Source organism: Megascapheus bottae, chromosome 30, assembly GCF_031878675.1.
Source record: "Megascapheus bottae isolate mThoBot1 chromosome 30, mThoBot2.hap1, whole genome shotgun sequence".
NCBI classification, from domain to species: domain Eukaryota; kingdom Metazoa; phylum Chordata; class Mammalia; order Rodentia; family Geomyidae; genus Megascapheus; species Megascapheus bottae.
Window position 1 is genome coordinate 3,688,163 of NC_143538.1, and position 22,516 is coordinate 3,710,678.

The window sequence follows — 22,516 nt, forward strand, 5'->3', positions numbered from 1 at the left end:
GCTGTGTAGACAAAACCACCTTATGCCTAAGATACATAAACTGGTCCAGTGACAGATAGCATGGCCTTGTCCACACTCCACGCTCAGCACAACCGACCTTCACCCTGCTCACCACCCCACACTCCCCACATTACCCTCAGCTGCTACCCAAATAGGATTTTAAATAGGCTAACTACATTACCCATCATGTACCCAAGATTTAAAAACAAATGTCTAACCTCCTTCTGATACAAAATGCCCGAAGCCTCACCTGTCAGAGCTCCTGCCTCCATGGCTTCCCTGGTGCTCCGCTCTCTCCATCCGTCTGTCCTCTGTCTGCTCCATACTCAAGTATTTGAATTTCAGAATTTATTCTATTTCTCTGGTAATTTGGGGCTTACCTTGCTCTGAGTTACTTTTGCTTTGTGTGCATGCACGAGCATGTATGTGTGTGCATGCATGAGTGCATGTGTGTGGTGTGTGTGTGCATGGGTGTACCACAACACACAGGATTTCCACGGTGTCCTGGCAGTCGGACACCTGGTTCTCCGGTGAGTGCATGCTCATGGTAGCAGCAGAGGCTGGAGAGGCTTCGAGGTTCCCAGGAGGGGAAGGAGCTTCCCCGGAGCCTCTGGGCAGAAGAAGCCTCACAGTCCGCTCACTAATAGCTCGGTTCAAACACATCCCTGCCATTTAGTAGCCATTTGCAAACATCATGTAAGTTCAAAGAAGAGTGTGTGACTTCACAAGTTGTGTGGGACCCATCAGACACTTCCCAGCCTCCCCAGCTGAGCCCCAGCGGGAACCCCACCCCCTCTTTCCTCTTCCACCCGGGGCTTGTTTTTATCACCAGTGACCCAGTGGCAAAATTCAATGGAAGGTCAGCTTTGCAAAGCAGGGCGGGGACAGTACAGAGCACACGTGTTGTCAGAAGCAGTGGAGGCTGGGGACATGGGACATCTATGTGGGTCTGAGGACGAAGAATGAGTTCTAAGGCTGAAGGGGAAGCTGCCTTCCCTGTCTCCGAAATGCCATCCTCCTGTTTCCTGGGCAAGTTTCTATCCCCAGGCACCACACACCACACAGAGAAGCAGCAGCCAAAATACCGAAGGGGAGGAGATGTACACAGAGCCAACCCACAACCATGTTCCTTCCTATCCACCATGTCACTCAACCACGTTCTTAACCATCCATGATCTGTAATTCATCCACGTGTCTGACTACCCACTGAATTCGTGCACAGTACTGAAGACCCCACACCACACACACACACACACACACACGAGTCACGCAGAGAGTGGCCTCGGGCTTCCGGGCGCCCAGCAGGCCATGCTTACCGTAACCCTCTTCATGTCGAGCTGGCGCAGCTGCATCATGTTCTGAAGGATCGTATGTTTGTACCATGACTCCTGGGCTATGGGGTTGCCATCAAAAGTGATGTCGGAGAGCGAAGTGGAGTCAGCAAGGCAGGCAACACTGTCAAAGCTGCAGGTGAGGATGAGAGGATTAGAGTCTAGCCCTCACACCCCACGTCCTTACCTCACCAACTTTCTGCACAACAGTTTGAGGAGTTAGCATTCCCAAACTCTCCCTGTGTCAAGGCTGGGGCAGTGACTTGCTATGAACCAGGCTCACGTGCCAATGCCCGCACACATCAGTGGCTACACACACCCTTGCTCAGAAAGCCATTCCTGGGGTGGGGAGAAGGAAGTCACTGGGGATTTGATGTGATCAGAAAGGCATTTAGGGAATAGGTCGTTGTCAAAATGGCACTACAGACTGGACCGTGGTATCAGAGGCAAACAAGGCCCACAGCCCTAGGGGAGTTTGGCGTGGGATGGACAGACATTGCTGATGAAGGAGCAGTTCAAAATATCCAAGTCCCCTCGGGCAAATGCAGCTGCCATGACACGCTGTACAGCTTGTCAAAAATCACTGGACTCTTTATTTACAATGATTGCGCATTATTACATGGAAATCACTTCTGAAAACATCGACTGAGAGAAAAATCGAGATGTTATTAAAACACGTTTGGCGGCTCCCTTTCTCATCTTCTTTGCCTAGAACATTGTCCCTGGTAGCCACTGGCTGGGAGAACTGGTTCCCCGGCTTCCATTACTTCCCTCCAGGTCCCGAAGGGTGGACTTACACATCCCAGCCTTAAGATGAACCTAAGGGAGGTGATGCCAGACTGTGACCGAGGGAGTTACCACAAGCTCTTGGCCTTGTGAGTTGGCCCCACCTGACTCCGCCTAGCACACCACATGTATGCAATGAGGTTATGCTGAATGAATGGAAGAACAGGATGATGCAGTCCCGAGGGAATCCCTGCCAGAAAAATCACCTCATGTGTTTTTTTACACTGGTATTAAAATGATTAATTAGAAGACCATGGTATTCATAAGTCAGGATGATATGTAGACACAGGTAGATGCACACAGAATATATTCAAAAGCATGGATAGCTTCATTACAGATATTCTAATATAATTATTTACTATGCATTTGCAGTATGCAGAGCGGAGAGCATGTGATTGGTTTCTCATTGCTAATTATAATTTTAAAACTAAAGTCATAGTAACCTACAACTCTGTCTCCTCAAGTATTTCTTTTCTTTTTTTTGGCCAGTTCTGGGCTTGAGCTCAGGGTCTGAGCGCTGTCCTTGGACTTTCTCAAGGCTAGAGCTCTACCACTGGAGCCTCAGCACACTCCAAGCTATTTTTTTCTATGTATGTGGTACCGAGGAATCAAATCCGGGTCTTCATGCATGCGAGGCAAGCACTCTACCACTGGGCCAAACTCCCGGCCCTCCTCAAGTATTTCTTTGGGGAATAAAATAGGTCTGATAATGACCAACCAAACTCATCTACTAGTGAATGAGTAGCGCTAGGCAAGGAGTGAAACAATCCCCTCCCAGACTTAAACAGCATGTCCAAGAAACAGAGTCACCCGGAAGCTCATTAGAGCTTCAACCACGGCAAGAAGGCCTAGGGAACAGGCAGCGCAGCCAGTCTTAGCTGGCTTCATCTGGTTCTGGCCTCCCTCGAGCTCCTGCACCAGGTGCCAAGGCTGACACCAGACAGAAGTCTTTATGCTCTGAACGGCTTTAGTAGAGTAACAATAAATCTATTTCTTTGGTCCAGGAGATTCCTCACAAAATTCAGTTTCCATCTGCAAGGCATGTGACCAGTAAACAGCTCAGACAGTACTCTTAAGTACAAATGCAGGCTCATGGAGGCTTAGGTCCTACCTAACCAAAGAAAATCAGTCAGACTGCGTTACACACAGCAAGAATGTGGAAACAGAACAGTGCAGTGGAATACTGGCCTTAAAACGTTTCCTTTTCTCTTTCTGTTTCTCTTCTCTATTTCTCTCTCCCTGTGTTTGTGTATGCATATGAATGTGAGTATGCATATATAGATAATATATATAATATGTAATATTATATATGTGTTAAGACTATTCGAATAACAAAATAGAAAAGCTTTATTCTGAATGCTAACATTTAACTCAAATCTGACTTCTATCTTTTCCCATTTCCTCAGTGGCTCTGCCCAGTTCCACTCCTGCTCCCTATCTGACTGAAGTCCACATCGCAGCAGGAGGAGAATGTGCCAGCCCGTCATATGCTAACTTAATAAAATGAAGAGAAAGAAGTAAAATCCTCATGTTTGTATATGGGTATGCTACATAGATATTAAACAAATCATTCCAAATATCAGTCACATCTCTCCTATTAGAAAGCTGCCACCTGTGAGTTCGGTACTTTAGCAGAAGGACTTTGACTTTGGAAGTCCATATGCTACGAGGCACTCTGAAGTAGTGGAAAGCTCGCTGACTTGTGGCATTGATGCCAGGAGGCTCTCAGGGACTCTTGAGATAATGGAAAGCTCAGCTATTCTGTAGGCATCAGTGAGAATTTTACCAGGAGTCATGCTGGTAAAGCCCTACAGGCAAAATGCACAATGGGACAAATCGATAACTGCCCAAGGACTGAACCACACGCAAGCAGCCATCGGAGGTAACTCAGAAGGTCTATAAGCCAGCATGACTACCACCAGCTCGGGGGACACACACACAGTGCAGGACGCCCTGTGGGCAAGAGGGCGGACTTTCTGTGCTGGACAGTTTCTTCTTTTAAAGAACAAGGAAGGGGATGGTGAAGAGAACGCACCGACGGACTTGGCTGAACCATTCTCCATTCACAGGAACTACAGTTCCTTCCATAAATGGCTGGGGACACCGCCAGAACTGAGAAGTACACGGTGAGAATGTCGTGTGCCAGAAAGTAAAGAAGAACTGAGAGGAAGATGAGAGCATCACACAAGATGTCAGGAGCCGCTTGGCAACTCTGAGACATTTTGAGTCGTGCAATAAATAACAACATCAGAAGATGATCACACTTTGTTCCTGCCTATATGAAACCTGCTGCAGAAAAAGGTATGAGTCTTAAGAGATGAGCGCAGGGCTAGCTGCCGGAAACACTGGTGAGCTGTTACAGCTAGTGCAAAGCCAAACACCAACGCCTCCGTGCTGGAGTGGAAGGCAGCTAGACTCAGGGGGAGCCGTGTGGGCTAGATCTCAACACACTGTCACGGACCTGAGAAAGGGGAGTCTCCGAGGACAGAGTCATGGAGGAGGAAGGTGGAGAGACATGGAGGGAGGATGGAGAGTCCTGGAGGAGGAGGAGGAGGAGGGAGGGTCCTGGAGGAGGAGGGTGGACAGTCAGGGAGGGGAAGCTGAGAAGTCAAGGTGGGAGAAGGAGGATGAGCAGTCCTGCTGGCGGGACGAGGAAGCAGCTCTCCTCTCTTGGTCAGGAAGATGACAGATGGCTGTGTGAGGTGAGACACACTGGACATAGAACACATCTGTGGTTTTCCTCCCTTCTCAGACTCTGTCTGTGCGTGGAGAATCACACAGCGGCACTGGTGGACACAGAAGATGTGAGTGCCTCTCATCCCGCAACATCCTGCGTGCAGCCACACCCTGTGCTCCTGTCTAGAGGCCGGCCACACCCACCACGAGTGGACTGTCCTCCAGCAGGCCATTAATAGACGTCCCACCACACCCGCCACTTGTGGACTGTCACCACACCTGCCACTAGCCCTGCCCGCTATGAGCGCCCACACTGGAGCTGTGCAGGTGATGTGAGATTTGGAACTTTCTGCGCTTCCACTGATGGGATGCAAATGGCCCACGAACAGCCCAGTAAATCCGCGAGGGCCTAGAAGGTTCTGCGGTCAGCTGGGATGTATTCACTTGCCAGATGCTGTTCTCCAAGGGGAGCCCTAGCAGGGGCCCTGCGTTGCTGTTTCTGTCCTCCCTGGCTTGTGCTGCCTCTGGGCAGCTGGGATTCATCCTGGCAACTCTGTTTTGCCAGCACATGGTAGGGTGACAGCAGTTAGCTGAGATACTGGTGTCTTGAGGGTTTCTGAAACATTTCAAAGCTTCCACCCTCCATGTCCTCACCAGTCCACTTCCTGACCACGTGTGCCAACAAGGCAGAGCGGAAAAATCTGCCTTGCCGGAAACAGCAGGGGAGGGCGTTGTCTCCGCCTGGCCGGAAACCCCACGGGCAGGCGCTGGCCCCGCCAGCCTGGGACTGGGCAGTAGTGGTCAGTCGAGAACAAGTGCCCAGAAACTGCTGACTCACCCCGGCCTCCTCTGCCTGGGAAATCAAGTCATAAGTACTAAGTCCTGTTCATCTCAACAGCAAGCTCACTGAAGTTTAATGTAATGGAGAACAGGAAAAGACTACCAGAAAATTAAATGTTTCTACGTAGAGGAGAAAGGAGAGAAAATGAAAGGCGAATCCTCTGAAACTCTGCCTCCTGCCGGCTCTGACTGATACAGAAGCCTGGGTATCACACCAGGAGCCACCAGGGGAAAAGCGGAGACCAGGACACACGCAGAGATGGTGCTGGCTTTATCATCAGAAGCACAGATCTAGCTCCGGAAGACTCTTCTAGTCTTAACTTTTTCCCTGAAGAAGAGCCGAGTTCAAACTAAGGACAGAGGGAAGGGGAAGGAGAAGCGAGGGGGGGTGGATAGGGATGGGAAGGAGATAGGAGGAAGGAAAGGGGAGGGGAGGGAAAGGGGGAGGGGAAGAGGGGGAAGAGGAAGAGTGTTTTGCACTGAGAAATGAATTCTCCCACACTGGCACAATTATTACAATATAAAGGATGCTATGCTTTGAAACATCTGGAAAACAACATTTATATGTTCATATAAACCACCTCTAAGAGTATGGATTCTAAGCAGATACCAAGCAAAAGGCAGTCATGGCCTAATTAGCAGGCAGCTCCGTGATAAATGCAGCCTCTCCGAGAAGACAGCTCTGTGAACTGCAGGGAATAATTGATGAGAGAAATTCTCATTCGGCTTACCAGGGCACAGAGTGTCAAGCGAAGGACGGGCCAGCGCAGGCCCCAATGTGATACCAAAGAAGATAACAAAGGTCGTTCTGCACCACTGCCATCGGTTCTGGCGTTGGAGGTAATAACTCCCACAGAGCTCTGTTTTTCCACAAAGAACTTTGGCATAAAGCTCTCTCACCATAAAATCTTTCACGTCAGTAACATTCTCTGAGATGTCCATGCTCAGAGCACGAGCGAGTTATATCCACAGGAGGGGGAGGGGAGGAGAAGGGGGAAAGGAGGCGTCCCCCCACTTACCTACAAATGTTGTTGAAGCTGAGAAACAGGCGCTGGAGGCAGGGCAGGTTATCCACATCTCTCTGGAAGGGAACAAAGCGAAGATGTGTCAGCTAATGGCTGGGAATCCTTTCTTGCTCGGCCACTTCCAGGTCCTGCAGCCTGGTGCAGGCTGCTCTCTATGGGCCCCAGAGCTCCATCTCCTCTGCAGAGGCTGTGGGAGGAGGGCTCTGCTCCTCTGCAGAGCGCGCTGCAGTGCTCCGGAGGCAGAGCCCGAGGACTGCAGGGCGGCCAGGAGGCGGCGGCCGCTGGCCTCCTCGACATGCTTTTGGGCAAGACGCCAAAATGCTACGTCAGCATTTACTGTAGCGAGCACACATACACACAGAGACCCACGCATGCAAGTACCATCCAACACCTGGGGGAAAGTCACTAGGAAAGGAAGCAGAACTCCAGGGCTGTGTTCCCCACAGGAGTCTCAACCCGGCTGGAATATACCAGCAGCTATAAATGACAACTGCCCTGGCAATACCTGATCACAGCAGGCAACCTCTAATCTCAGTCCCCGCAGAAGTCCTCATAGGAGATGTAGTTGTTATAAAACAAACAAACAATTCAGCAAATGCTGACCCTTGGTAAATACTGCAATGTTTATACCCCAAGGGACTTTAAAGGTAGTTACAAACAGAAGTTACCGGTTTTGGCAAGCAGAGTCTCCTCAAGCAGCAGACTCCACAGAGGAGGCCCAGAGGCCCTCTGGGATATCTAGATTCCTCCCAGCCCACCCCCATCCAAAGTAGCACACCTCTCATAAGAGATAATTATCATTTATATTCATTCCTAAGCACACGAGCTTGAATAATACAAATGTAAGCATAAATGTTTTACATAATATTGTGACCAGTATTTAAAACATTATGAAACTTCTCTCTACTTCCCCTCCCCTTTTAATCCGCCATTTCCAAGACCCCAGGAAGAGATTGGTCAAGTGCATTAAAAGTATAGAGAGGCCTTGCTTTTCCCAGAATGTTGCACTTTTAAAATTTTTTTGAAAGCTTATTTTATATATACATATTATAAATATTATATATGTATATGCATTTGTTTTGCCAGTCCTGGAGCTTCAACTGAGGGCCTGAGCACTGTCCTTGGGTTTTCTCAAGGCTAGAGCTTTTCCACCTGAACCACTGCACCACTTCTGCCTTTTCTATGTATGTGGTAGCGAGGAATTGAACTCAGGGCTTTCATGCCTGCTAGGCAAGCACTCTACCACTAGGCCACACTGCTGGCCCTTATTATACTTTTATAGACTAGGCTAGAACAAATGCCTATGCCTATCAACCTATGGATTAGCATTTTACATTTATAAAAGAAAAAAGTAGCTTATCAAAGAAAGAAAATGTGAGAGCGAAAGGGACAAGGCGGTGCACCTTCTCAACACCATCCACCACCTGCCTGTGACTGGGCAGAACACACCGACGCCCTCCCGGGACGCCCGCCCGGTGAGGAATGGCTCTGCCTTCCATTCACATGACAGTGTCACTCCCAGGCTTTTCACCTGGAAGGCCTAGCCTGCAGCTGTGGGGATTTTTACATCTTTTCCTGGCCAGGCCATAGACCTGGGAAAACAAGATGGTGGCCGGCGGTGGCTGGTAGGTAAGGGACTTTGTATGCTGGTCAAGGTGATGATTCCTTCCAGCCACTCTCTGGCTCTCCCCCAAGTGGAGAGCCCAAAGGGAATGACAATGTCTTTTTTACATCTAGAAATATGAAGATCCAGCCAAACCAAGGAACTGAGAGCAGAGCCCAGTCACCTCCAGTCAAGGAACTGAAAGCAGAGGGTGATCACTTCCAATCAGGGAACTGAGCACAGAGTCCACACCCCCTTCCATCAGAGAATTGAGCATTCCCTCCTAACAGTTCTCTTCCAAAAAACATGTCTCTGTGACCTCCTGTAGTCTTCTTTTGGACCTTGTGGACATATATAATTTTTGCCATGGAACTACAGACTCAAATTACATCAAGCGTTATGATATGTCAGAAAATACTAGTTTAATACAATTGTAAGGTTCTATACTTACCTTCATTTGTAAAATAAAATTCTACCAGACATTTCTATCAAACTTTTAAAATTGTCAACTGTCATTTGTGCTGGGCACAAAATATTAATAACAAAATAAAAACTAAGACCCAGAACTCAGTGACACACAACCCCACAACCAAGTGGGTGGGTGCACAATTATTTTTGTTCCGAATTTAATTTCCAGGAAAAAAAAAACATTTTTAGTTTTTCTAACAATTCTGAGATGTAATTTTATAATGAAAATCTAGTATAACAGATAAAGGGAAAATATTATATTCTTTGTATTAATTGTCTGCATGTAAATAATAGGAAAATGACTTACTAAGACCTTCTGGGAGACAGCTCCTCTAATATGAGGAGCTGTCCTAAGGCATTAGCCCCAAACCACTTAGTGAACAGTGGTTGGACAGCACAGAGTTGCTCCAGAGTAAATAAAACAGTCTGATGCCCACAGACAGGGTGACTGTATGGTACCACTGGAGAGTACTCATTAATTCATGACAGACAGTTCAATTCATGGGGGAAAGGAGCGAAATATCCATCCCAGGGAAGACAAAAGTTCACTGGTATGGCCCAGGACTCATTCCGGAACCAACCTTGTAAGTCCACAATGTTAATGCATTATGACAAATTTATCACCTGGATAAGTCCGTGGGACAGACCACCTTAAAGAAACCTCAGAACTAAGCATGCACCTTTGTCCTGGCGAGCAGGAGCTGGGCTGTGACAAGGCTGGGTGCTCAGTAAGGATACTCAGGCACTCTTCCCAGAGAGCTGGGGGGATTCTGTGAGAATGGCAGTGAGCGTAGAGGCGGAGCTTAGGGATGAAAGCTAATCCTTATGTAAATTCAACACATGCACTCCCCACACTTCATTCCTGGAGTGAATTATCTCACAGGCAGAGAAACCACCTATGTGGCCAGAATGTTAGCATGAGATGATAGAGGATGAATTAAGAAATCAACCTGTAGGGGAAGATCTGTGGACCCTATCAATCTGTTATTTGTCTTTAGCTTATTGCACTTAACAATACTAACAACCCATACTCAAAATAGATCTGCAGAGTTTAAACCATGTTATATATTGTCAAGCTATAACCCTTTTGAAATGGACAAAACTATTTACTGCAGGCTGTGGAGATGATCACAGTTCATTTTGCAAAGGAAATGGGCTGGTTCCAGGCTCCTAAACTTTATAAAAAGTAAGTGACACGGCACCCTCTGGAGCTCCATATCCATGGCTGAGCTATTTCTGGAGCAGTGTCCTTCAGATTACAGGGAGGAAAGTGGGGGCAGCCGGCTCCTGCCATGCCAACGAGGAAAGGGTGACCACAAGAAAGCAGCACTTCTTTCATTCTTGTTATTTATTTATTTTTTTAAATGCAGACTAGCTGGGCACTAGTGGCTCACACTTGTAATCCAAGCTACTCAGGAGGTTGAGATCTGAGGATTGAAGTTTGAAGCCAGCCCAGGCAAGAAACTCTGTGAGGCTCTTATCTCCAAAAAAACTACTCCAAAAAAAAGCCTCAAGTGGTGTGCTACGGCTGGAGTGGTACAGCACTACCTTGAGCACAAAGAGGCTCAGGGACAGTGCCCAGGCCCTGAGTTCAAGCCCTGGGACAGGAGAAAAAAAATACAGAATAAGACTAAGGAAGATTTTAATCTTGACAACTGAAGTAGATTTCCTGGCAAATTACTGAATAAGTTTGAAAAGAAGCAAGAAAAATTGTACTCCTCTTTATACAAAGTTTCACTACATTAATTCCCAAGCAACTACTTGCTAGTTGCAGGCAAGATGTGGAACCCAGAATCCCTGGAGTGCCTCTGCACCCCTAGGAACACTGCTATGCTTTGGGCCCTGATGGCCTCACCGCTGCCTCTGGGATGCACTGTTCACCAGATTCTGTGAGAGAAGGAAAGCCCCAGGATCTTTGCACACACTCTGGAAGGTTTGCTCAGTCCTCCCATCTCCAGTTGTGTGGCTTGACTTGCCAGGTGCTGTGGCACCTCTGCCATATGTGGTTGTTGGCCTCCTAGGGTATTTCATTGTGGCCTACCTCAGAGGCTGAGGAGAAAGTGAAACTCTGTCTCAAAAGATAACCAGAAATACCGGAGCAGGAAATGTGGCTCATTGGTAAGAGAGCCTGCTGAGTGAGCATGAGAACCCCAGTTCAAACCCCAGGATCACCAAAAGAAGAAGAAAAGATTCATTATTAAGTGAAGCCATTGTTAGGGGGTAAAGGATGGGGGTGTGGCTCCTTCAGAACCCCAGGGCCCCTCACAGGGCCTTTTCTCCTGTGGGTGACTTGTCTCCTCAATACTCTTCTCTCTAATCCTGTCCCCATTGCAGAACAGGAAAGGAGTCAGTGCTCATTTCCCCCTGGCTGATTTACCTGGCAAAGACACTTTTATTTCTAAATGTATCTGTATCCTTTAAAATGGAAAACACCTTATTATTTCCCAAATCAACATAGGACAAAACTTAGTAACTTTACGTCCAACTGAAGTTCAGGAAAAACTTGAACCACCTTGGGTCTCACTTTGCCTGAAGCACCACGGTAGCAGGGACCCACACGCAGCGTGTACTCACCACATAAGTAATTTGGTTGTGTCGAAGGTTTAGTTCAGTTAGGGAATCCAGACCATTAAGATTATCAACATGGCTTAAATGGTTCCGGGCAAGGTTTAAAACTCTTAAATCACACAGGTGATTTACATTTTCAATTTTAGTAATCTGTGAAAAAAAAAAAGGAGAGGAGGGGATTCGCATATCTCATACATGAATGTTATTAAAACCTTAAAAATAAACTATTCAGTTATTAGATTAGTGACAAGTTGGTACACAAAGACCTTTAGAATTGATTTCTGATTTCCTAGATTATAGAAATATGAAGCCATCTGACCTGTGAAGTGACGAAAGGGTCCTGTTTTACAACTGGACTGCAGCTGGAGTAGTATTCATGAAAGAATCAGTGAGTGTATTTTTCTCAACAGCTCCAACATGGCTGGGTGCTATGAGGGCTACACTCAACCTAACAAACGAAACTTCCAGCTTCCTTGTAAGTTTAAGAATGGAAACATGAATATATTTATTGCAAATTCATTTCTTTCCAGGTCATTTCAGAATGTTTTTATTGGTGAATTAAATTATACACAGGAAAGGGGTCTCATCGCTCATCTTCCCCTCCCCCACTTCTCTTGATCCTTATCCCAAATGTGGTCTCCCCCCATGTTTACAATTGTTCTAAGGTTTTTAATCTAAGCGAAATGTAAAATGTAAAATGAAGTTACACTGTATAAAAGAAAAGAAAAAAGATTTTTAAGTACTTGCAAATGACAGAACAATAAGATGTGGAGTAAACCACTGTTAAATAGGTGATAGGATAGGAGGCAGTTATGTCACCAACCCCTCCCTTTGTCTCCTCTCCTCTCTTTCCCATTCCTCTCCACCCCTCCCCACCCCCCTCTTCCTCCTCTCCTTTCCCTTCCTTCCTCCTCCTTTTTTAGTGTGACAAGACGCACTAAAAAAACTCATGAGGGAGCATGAACACGGAATCAACAGCAGCAGGCATCTCTGATGACAAAGCAGGGGATGGAAGGAGAAACCCCTAAGTTCTTAAGACAGGGATGCATCATGTGAATTTAAAAATAAGTTCTTAAAAAAAACTAAAATTCTCATGAATATTCCCAAGTTTTTACTGGATCTTACATAAGTAGGTGTAATTCTTTAAAAGTTTGACGTAAATATGATTATTAAAACATAAGGCTCGGCACAATGGCTCATGTCCATAATACTGGCTCCTGGGGAGGCTATAGAATGGAAAGTTTATGGCTCTAGACAAGCCTGGATAATAGGTTAGGTAAACCTATCTCATCTAATAAGCCAGGCATGATGGTAGATGTCTTCTGTCCCAGCTATGCAGGATGTAAGGATAGATTAGCCAGGCAAAAACAAGACATCTAAAACATCTGAAGAAGAAGACCTGAGGCATGGCTCAAACTGTAGAGCACCTATCTAGCAAGCATAAAGCCCTAAGTTCAAGTCCCAGTACCACAAGTAGAAAAATTATACCAATCCCAGTATCACAGAAATCATACCAATTCTCTATGTATTTTTTGTGGGGGAAGGGTCATGGGGCTTGAACTCTGCCTAGGCACTGTCCCTGAGCTCTTCAGCTCAAGGCTACCACCCTACCCTTGCGCCAAGCCCCACTTCCCATTTTCTAGAGGTTAACTGGAGATAAGAGTCTCAGGTCCTTTTGTGCTCAGGGCTGACTTTGAACCTTGACCCTCAGACTCAGCCTCTTAAGTAACTAGGATTACAGGCATGAGCCACCCCGCCTGGCTTCTCCAGGTATTTTTTTTTTAAGATTTTATTAACATTGATTTTTTTTACATCATATTTCAAATGTCAAGTTTAACAAGTGAATATTCAAGAATGGAACCTCTATATATAATCACTGGCACATAAATTTACAAACAAAATTAAAATTAAGCTGAGAGTTTGTATGTCATTCTAGCTATTTTTTCCAAATGAGAGAGAAAAGTCTGAATATTTCTCCTCTCTGAGAAGGCTCTTTGTATTTATACTCTCTTAATAAAGAGAGAAACAAGAGAAAAAGAAGGAAGGAAGGAAGGGAGAAGCAAGAGTGCTTTCTAATACCTGATTTCCATGAAGGTCCAAGACATCTAAGAGTTTCAGATTCTCCAGATTTGAGATTCTTTTGATTCTGCAAGGCAGCACAAGGGGAACAAACGTGAGTGGAAACAGGATATACCCAATCTGTCAGCAAACTGAAACTGCTTGTCATTGAGTTCGTTTCTCCCTCTTATTCTCTGTGTGTAACAGTTGTGTCAAGACACTTATTACACAGTAACACATTCCCCTTGAGGTGATTTTACATTTAAGGCATCGTGCCACTAGGGGAAGGAGAATTTCAACAGCCCACATTGAGAGAAAAGTAATTCTATTTCTAATCTTTTCTTTTTTCTTTATTTTTTATGCTAGTCCTGGGCTTGAACTCAGGACTTTGGGGTCTGTCCCTGAGCTTTTTGCTCAAGGTTAACACTCTACTACTTGAGCCACATCTCCACTTTAGGTTTTTTGGTGATAAATGTCTCACAGACTTTCTTTCCTTAGACTGGCTTTGAACCATGAACCCCCAATCACAGCCTCCTGAGTAACTAAGATTACAGGTGTAAACACTGGCACCCTGCTAGCAATTCTACTTTTCAGAAGTATTAGTCCAAGGTCAAGGCAGTTCTCCTGAGTAGAAACAGCACCTGACTCAGCCCTCAGGGCCCTAAGCCCATTCCCAGCCCCAGGGACAAGCTCACATCTGGCCTGGGACTTCTCTCTGGCTCCAGTAGTCCTCTAGGACATCCTGGCCAAGAAGGAAGCACTACATCCTGTGCTCCTCTACCATGCCATGGTGCCAGGAAGGGACTGGAGGAGACGTGAACCCACGCGGGCCTCAGTCTCCCCTCCTCTCACACTTCTTCCTCCAGAAAAGCCCAGGTCACAGAAAGTGGGGACTCAGCGGTTGCTCACCCTCAGCCCTGACACACAGGACGGAAGGCATCGATTGTGAGGCGCATCGGAACCCCACATCCAGGTGCAAGAAGCTGTTCTAGAAGAACAGAACACTGAGGAGAACCCTGGAGTAGCTCAGTGTGCAGTGGCGAGGAGCAGCAAGGAAAGAGATCTCCGGGAAAGAGCAGAATCCCAAACGGCTGAGAGTGGATACAGCTCATGCAGACTGTACAGAGTGAAAATCAGACACGCATTTGAGAACCACACATCAGAGTCCACTGACTAGCTCTGCCACCGAGCTCTGGAAGGCCTGGGAGATGCGCTGACGTTGGGCTGAGTGGGAAGAGACTTGAAGGGGAAACTGAGGGAAAAGCAAAGAAAGGGGTGGCACTGTCCAAAAAGAAATGTACTCATTAACTGACTTACAACCCCTCTGTACAACACTATAATAAGAACAATAAAATTATGTATTTCTAAAAAAAAAAAAAAAAAAAGAGCTATGGCTCAAATGGCAGAGAGCTAGTCTTGAGCACAAAAAAGCTCAGAAACAGTGCTCAGGCCCTAAGTTCAAGCCCCAGGATCAGTTGGGAGTTTCTGCCTATCCCTGCTCTACTGAATACTGAATATTTGTGCTGCTTTGACTTTTGCCTGCAGTCCTAGCTACTCTGGAGGCTGAGATTTGAGGGTCACGACTCAAAAGCCAGCCCAGGCAGGAAACACTCATCTCCAATAAACCACTGGGGAAAAAACGTTTAAAGTGGCTGTAGGTCCAGCCGTAGAGCAAAAGAAACTCAGGGACAGCGCCCAGGCCCTAAGTTCAAGCTCCAGAACCCGCCAAAATAAAATGAGAAAGAAAATGAGAAAGAAAAGGTCTACTTGAGGAAGCAAGTGCAAAGGGGTAGATTTCCCAGTGTTGCTTTACGATGCAACAGAGAGGGCCTAGTTCTTCACAGCTCTAGTCTCACCTTCCTGGGAACTGGACATTTCAATGTTTTCTTTTTTATAAAATCGGTGTGTGGGGCTTGAATTCAGGGCCTGAGCTGTCCCTAAGCTCTTTTGCTCAAGGCTAGCACTCTACCACTTTGAGCCACAGTGCCACTTTTGGTTTCCTGGTGATCTGCTACAGAGAAGAACCTCACAGACTTCCTGCCTGGGCTGGCTTTGAACCATGAACCTCGGATCTCAGCCTCCTGAGTAGCTGGAATTCCAGGCATGAGCCACCACCAGCACTTGGCTTAAATGTTCTCTTTGTATTCCAAATGGAGATCTGAATTCACCCTCTCCCTGTCCACCCTGTCCTGTTCCTTCCTGAAATGCTGCCTTAGCTCTTTATTTTCCTGGCATGAGAGATTAGACTACTACACGAAAATCTCCAAGTGAGGTACAGAAGGTAACCCAGGATTATGCCTTGGATCCTTGGCATTAACGCTTCTTTGAGCAGCTGCTTAGGTCAGAGGAAGCACACAAGGGTCAAAAACTGAGTAGCCCTGAACAATAAATAAGTGGCTTGTGCATCCTAGAATGAACAACCAGACAAGAACTCCCACATCCCAGAATGAACAACTAAACAGCAAGCACACCCACATCCTGAGAATGAGACCCAGGCTGGGAGGATAGGCACATGTTGGCAACCACAGCAGGGTGAGACACCATCAAGAGCCAACGTGCCTGCCCTGCCCTTGAGAGTGCCTGCAGCTCTTGAGGCTTGCTAGGAGATCCAGGCCCCTCGTAGTCACCAGTCCACAGAAGAGCTACCCACTCTCCCTGGAAACCTGAGTATTCTCATCTGCTTTTCTTCCTGATGGGAAGCACAGCCTGAAAGTTCAATGCCTTAAAAAGTCAAATTCTTAGAAAAAAAATTAAAAGGCCATTCAATAAACTCAAAAGGAAAGTCCTCACTAAACTGAAGAAAGGAGTCTGGAAGCATGCAACTGCATGACATCAGTTTATACACTGTGTGTGGCAAGAACACACACAAGGAACGGCACTTAACCATCACCTCGCCGGACACCAAGACAACGATGGGCAGTGAAATGCACAGCCTGCAGCAAATCCACACCCAGAAAACCTGATGGTGAGGCTGGGACCCCCCATGCACCTGTTCTGAACCTCACAGAACACCTGCTCTGCATCTGCACATCGCTGGCTCGGGGCCCATCCTACGTCTGCAAACGGCTGGGCCCCGTCCTACACGAGGCACCAGACCCGGGAGGCTGCCCCGCCCACCCTACCTGTTCTTCCCCAAGAGGAGGACGCGGAGGGACCGCAGCGTGGACAGCCCGCTGATCTCCTCGATCTGGTTGTCATATAGGTCCAGGAAGATGAGTCGGTGCAGGTTGGAAATATTCTGGATGCGAGTGATAAAGTTGTGCTGGAAGTTGAGCAAGCGCAGGTGTTCTTCCCCGTCGATGATTGGGCACACAGTCAGCTTCTGCCTGGAAAACAACGTGGACATCAGCAGGAAGGATGCAGCAGGCTGCCTCCTCCTCCAGATGCCATAACCATGCCCTGTGCCAGCGGGCTGGTGACAGACACTGCCAGCACCCCGGTGCCCTGGGACCTGTAGTTAGTTGTGAGTCATCCACTGAGAGGCCCACAGACTCGGAGGAGGGTAATTATTACATCCAAGCTTTCACTGTATTAACAAGTCTCCCACACCAAGTACTTGCATGAAGCTGACCTGGCACCAGGGAAACGTCAAATGTCTGAGGTGGAGGCCAAGATGGCCAAGAGAACAACACAGACCAGAGGTCAGCCTCTGGTACGTTGCTCATGGAAAAGTTGGCCAGGCAGCAAAGTCACTGGAGCAGACACCACATGCAAGTCCTGCAAGCTCTGTGAAGTGTTCACTAGGGCAGGAAAGGAAGCCATGCACAGGTCTTACTAGGCTTTGAACTTGGGGCTTTGAGCTTACTTGGCTTTGCTTGCTCTGTTGGTGCTATTCCATTTAAATCATGCCCCTAGCACTGCTTTTTGTTATTTGGGGATTTCGTTTTTTTGATTTTTACTTTTTGTTGGTTGTGGTAGGACTTGCACTCAGGGCCTGGGCAATGTCTGTGAGCTCTTTTTGCTCAAGGCTAGTGCTCTACCATTTTGAGCCACAGTGCCACTTCTGGTTTTCTGGTGTTTCATTAGAGATAAGAGCCTCTCAGACTTTCCTACTTGTTGCTGGCCTTGAACTGAAATCCTCATATCTCAGTCTCCTGAGTAGCTAGGATCACAGGTGTGAGCCACCGCGCCCGGCTTAAAGCTTTCATCTTGTTAAGATGATTATTTCAGATACTATCTTACAATAATGCAAAGCTCACTAACACCACTGTGTGTTAGAATTGCTATGATACTTAGCCAGGTGTCAGTGGCTCAGGCCTATAATTCTAGCTACTCAGGAGGCTGAGATCTGAGGATCGCAGTTTGAAGCCAGCCCAGGCAGGAAAGACTCTCATCTCAAGGAAGGGGCAGAGAGCTAGGGGAGGACGGGGTGAGTCTTGTGCAATGTCTGGATATTCTCTTAGATAAAAGAAAGCAAAGGAAGGTTCCTCACCTTTCCAGGGTCAGCCTGTCTGAGTAAAGAATTTTCTCTTCGGTAGAACGCTGGAGAATAGGGAAGGATGGCATTGATGAGCTCACCAAATTAATATGATCACCTAATGAAAATGACACACAAATGAGGTGGTTAGGACAAATCTCTGACTTTGGAACTTAAGTCACCTATTTGGAAAGCTTTGGCAGCTACAACTATCTTTTCTAGAAAGCTCCCAAAGCTTTCCGTATTTGGAGCTACCAGCTTCCTCCTCAGGCCTAAGCTATGGCCTAAGCTATGGGCGGGGTGTGTGTGTGCCACTCCTCCCTCGCCGTGGGCTCCAATCCAGCCCTCTCATGTCTGAGGCCTCGTTACCGGATACATCGGGGCCTGCGCTATGGCATCCCTGCCGGACTCGGTACTTTGAAGGTGTCTGAAAGGAAGAATCTCCAAAGGCGGACAGGGAGCTGGCACCGCTCTTCATGTCCAGACCACACAGCTCTGTCAGGTTTGTTGTGGACGGGAGGCAGGATGATTTATTACGAGGTGAAGGACTTACAGCTCTTCCGTCTCCTTCAAAACACCAAAGAATGTATCACAAGCTCCACAGCATGACTGTGCTTCAGGACACAGAAGGCAACATGGGGGCCCCCCAGCTGCCCGATGGCCACTGCCCCATCCACCACCTTGCACGATGCCACAGTGGACACGGGAAAGCCACCAGGACTCCTGCCACACGCTGTTCCCCTACAGAGTGCGTCAAAGATGCAGAATTCAGAATAGTCTGTCTGCACAGCGTGTTTGTTTATCACTTCACGAAAATGCCTAAGGATGGGATGGGGAAGCGAATATTAACGTATATTCTAGAAGGGTCTAGGAGAAATGATGGGGGTTCTAAAAAAGAGGGGATAGTGGAGTGGTGGGTCAAAGGAGAGAGAATTCAGAGGACTCGGAATTTCCCTCCAGGGAGAGAAGTACTAGGAACAAGCCCGGGGCCCCCACGGAGCTGAGCTGCTCAAATCAAGCCCCTATGGGGCCGAGGAGCGCAGGCTCTTTGGGGGCCCTGCAGACGTACGCTAACCGCTCACAGTCAAGCCACACACAGATCCCATTAAAAAGCTCCAGGGCAATGGGCTTGAGGGTCTGCCGAAATCTCATATCTAGCTGCTTGCTTTTCAGTACTGGACATTGAACCAGGGCCTTGCAGATGCTAAGCAGGCGTTCCACCACTGGAGCTACACTCTCAGTCCTTTTTCTTGTGTTTTGACTTTTCATTTGGGTTTTTTTTTTTTTTTTGAGACAGTATCTCACTACCTTTTCCTAGTCTGGCCTCAAACGCATGATCCTCCTGCCTCTGCCTCCAAGTGGCTGGAAATACAAGCAGGCACCGCCACACCTGGCTACAGGTAGCTTCTTGAACAAAACAGTAAGTGTTCATATTCCATTTTTCTAAATAATACCAAGTTCCAGAATAATGACATATTCACCAATAAACGAATCTTACCATCTGCTTGCAGGATATTCAACCAAGCAGGATTTAGTAAATGTATTTAGAATCAAAACCAGATGGTTAAAAACAAACAAAAAGCAAACTAAGCTGAGTGTTGTGGCTCATGCCTGTAATCCTAGCTTTTCAGGAGATTGAGAAATGAGGACTGTGATTTGAAGCCAGCAGGAGCAAAAAGTACAAATGTTTCATCTCCAATTAATCACCTGATTATCTGACTAGAGCAGCTCAAGCAGTAGAGTGCCACCCTTGACAAGGAAATCTAATGATTAATTGTAATTTAAGGACCAATTGATTAAAGACAGCCATCAGAGAAAGACAGCAAAGGACAACAATCTCCATTTCTCTTGTTAATTAGTTAAGTGTATTTATATTGTTAAGACTTCAGGCCAATCCTCAATTTAATAAGCAGTCTTAAACTCTGTAAGACTTGGATTACAGAAGCAAAATTCAATTAATGAATTTCATTTACGCTTAGTGAATAAAGGAACTGTGTTCTCCTACCATTCAGTCTAGCATGTATGAGTCATCTCGATGATGAGCTTGATGTCTCTCACACCCTACAGTAAGCAACTGGGGAGAAAGACCCAAGCTGCCTCCTTCAGGTCCTCTGTCTGCTTGGGAACAGGGGAACCTCAATGAGAACATCGTTTGCATACGTCACTTAGTCAATGAGAGCATCCCATTTGCATAGGTTGTATGGGTCTATGTGAGCTGTCATGTACCACACCTGTAAATGGATGCTTAAAATGTCCATTAACTGGACTGTGTCCTCTGTGGATGTCCATTTCTTATAGCACGTTTGGATGTACTGTGCCCTCTTCTTCCTGAATCCCTGAGCTCTTAAGAGACAAAGTCACTCTATGTTCCTTAGTATTGATAGGATCTCAGTTCAATCAGTAGGCAATCAGCAGATAAATTACTTTTTTAGTTTACTAAGGCTTAAATGAAAATTCTATTTTTGTGTGTTATTTCAATTAAGAAAGAAAGTAAGAAATTCTTGGGTTTCTTTTTTTGTGTGGAACGCTGAATGAAGTCAGCCATACATGTTACAATGGTCTACAATTATCAGGAATGTCCACCGTACTGTGTGTGAGGTACACAGCAGACAGGGGCATGAGTGGGTAGATGTGGTGAAGGGGGGACAGACAGGTAGGAAGGGATGGACTGAGAGTGATGGACAGAGGGGTGGATGGGCAGATGGACGGAGGGACATCTGCAGGTCTGTGGAGCACATGACTACACTTTGCTGGCTGACTTGAGGTTTTCCAGTGACTCACAGGGATTTGAGGAGCCACACACAGCTCCTCATCACACAGCGTGTTAAATGAGAGTCCCTGGGATATCTGGCTCTTAAGAAATGCCCCAAAGAGATCACATACTGAGGTTTACACTAACTCGGCTTATAGAACAATCAAGTATATTTTTAATTTAATGTATTATGTTCGTTTGTGCTGACAGATTATGGGTTTGATTCATCTTGAAAACAAGAAATGAACTGAAATGAAGAATAATAAAATGTTAGAGCACTGTTGATTAGAGAATAGTCCCAAGCTTTTCCTGATGATACCATGTATAATATACCCTGCTCACAGCAGTTGAGTAGAAGAGTCAGTGGAGAGTTACAGGCTGAGAAGTCTGGTCTGACCCTTAGGGGTGGCCCAGAGGATATGACCAGGGACAAGCTTATAATTTGCCAACTCAGCACCAGGCCACAGACAAGCACTCTAAACCAAATCTTCTAAGAAAACCACCCAGGCCCATTTTTTTTTCTACTGTGTGGGTTATTATTGATAAGACTTCATCTCTCAGAGTTACACCGCCACAATGTTCCCTCATTAGCAAATATCTAGTAATATTCTCTCACTTTAGCAGATTGGCCTCTCCAGCCAACCAGACAACTGTACCCCAACTGCTCAAGAAAAGCTTGGGAGAAGCTGTTAAGTTTGATTCATAAGTTAGGGAAGACAATTTAAGTTGGTTAACAAATGCAGAAGAGGTCAGGGTCACAGTGGCTAAAGCCTGTAATCCTAGCTGCTCAGGTGGCTGGAAGCTTAAGATCGAGGTTTGAGGCCAGACTGAGCATAAAGTCTATGAGATGCTAATCTCCAATTAACCAGCAAAAAGCCAGAAGTGAGGGGGTGACTCAAAGGTTAGAGCAGTAGCCCTGAACAAAAAGCCCAGGGGCAGTGGCCAGGCCCTGAATTCGAGCCCCAGGACAGACACAATAGATTTACCATGCAAACATAAAAACTCTCCAGGCTCACAACTACAGTGTGGCACAAGCATGTGGCGTGAGCTTGAGTGGAGCATGAGGACGGGCCCAGGGCACCCACTCTGCAAATGTGTATGGGATCAATCACAGACACCTCATGCACTGGGGAGCGAAAGCTGCACCATGGTAGAGACCAGCAACTGGACTAGACAAGAGTGGAGGACACAGGAAAGCAAAAACGCCAGATACGAAAGGCCCAGGAATACTGAGGAACAGGTGGAGGGACGATGAAATAGCCTCATGTCCAGGCACTTACGCAGTTATCTGATCAGCCTTCTCCCACAGACACCCCGCAAACGTGCAGGGGAGAAAGCACCCTGTGATCCCAGGGAACCTGGGTTGGGGTGGGGTGGGGAGGCAGAGAGGTACAGTCCTTGATTTAAACAACTACCTAGCCAATGTGGTAAGCAATAAACCGCTTTCTTCTGGCCTTCAATTTATTGAGATATAATAGGAAAACATTATTAAGCAACGCATCTCCTTTGGAGTACAGGGATGAACCCTATGCCCTGCTCATCAACAATACCTTGCCTGCTTGAGTAGTTTCTTTCCAGGTCATGTTGTAAGAGCCTACCCGGAAATGGTGGTGTTTCTCTGTTAATCTTGAATTCAACCTGAAAAACATTATTTAAAAAAAAACCACAGGGAGAAGAAATACAGTTAATGAATGAAAATGATTTAGAATCAACACACAGCTGGGCACCAGTGGTTCCTGACATCCTAGCTACTCGGGAGGCTGAGATCTAAGGATCATGGTTCAAAGCCAGCCTGTGTAGGAAAGCCCATGAGACTCTTATCTCCAAAGCCAGAAGTGGAGCTGTGGCTCAGGTGGTAGAACATTAGCCTTGAGCAAAGAAAGTTCAGGGATAGCATCCAGGACTGGCACGTACACACACACAGTCACAATAACTGACATCAAGTAAAAGATGCCCCACAAGGGCCTGCTACTGAGTGACCCACCCATGGGA

At 46.7% G+C, this 22,516-nt stretch overlaps 1 protein-coding gene across 4 annotated transcripts in view; it reads right to left on the minus strand.

Moving 5' to 3' along the window:
• Positions 1–22,516, minus strand: part of Lrrc49 (leucine rich repeat containing 49) — a 37,346-nt gene that overhangs the window by 11,747 nt on the left and 3,083 nt on the right. For 2 of the 4 annotated variants that reach the window (XM_090321787.1, XM_090321789.1), the window contains exons 3-10: positions 22,075–22,162; positions 18,142–18,339; positions 17,788–17,890; positions 16,478–16,681; positions 13,377–13,443; positions 11,304–11,447; positions 6,653–6,714; positions 1,317–1,464 (exon numbers count right to left, since the gene is read on the minus strand). In XM_090321787.1, the coding sequence (XP_090177913.1) occupies positions 1,317–1,464; positions 6,653–6,714; positions 11,304–11,447; positions 13,377–13,443; positions 16,478–16,681; positions 17,788–17,890; positions 18,142–18,339; positions 22,075–22,162 (1,014 nt within the window). Of the gene's footprint in view, positions 1–1,316; positions 1,465–6,652; positions 6,715–11,303; positions 11,448–13,376; positions 13,444–14,050; positions 14,072–16,477; positions 16,682–17,787; positions 17,891–18,141; positions 18,340–22,074; positions 22,163–22,516 lie in introns of those variants that run through there. The other 2 variants (XM_090321788.1, XM_090321790.1) reach the window with 2 other exon arrangements.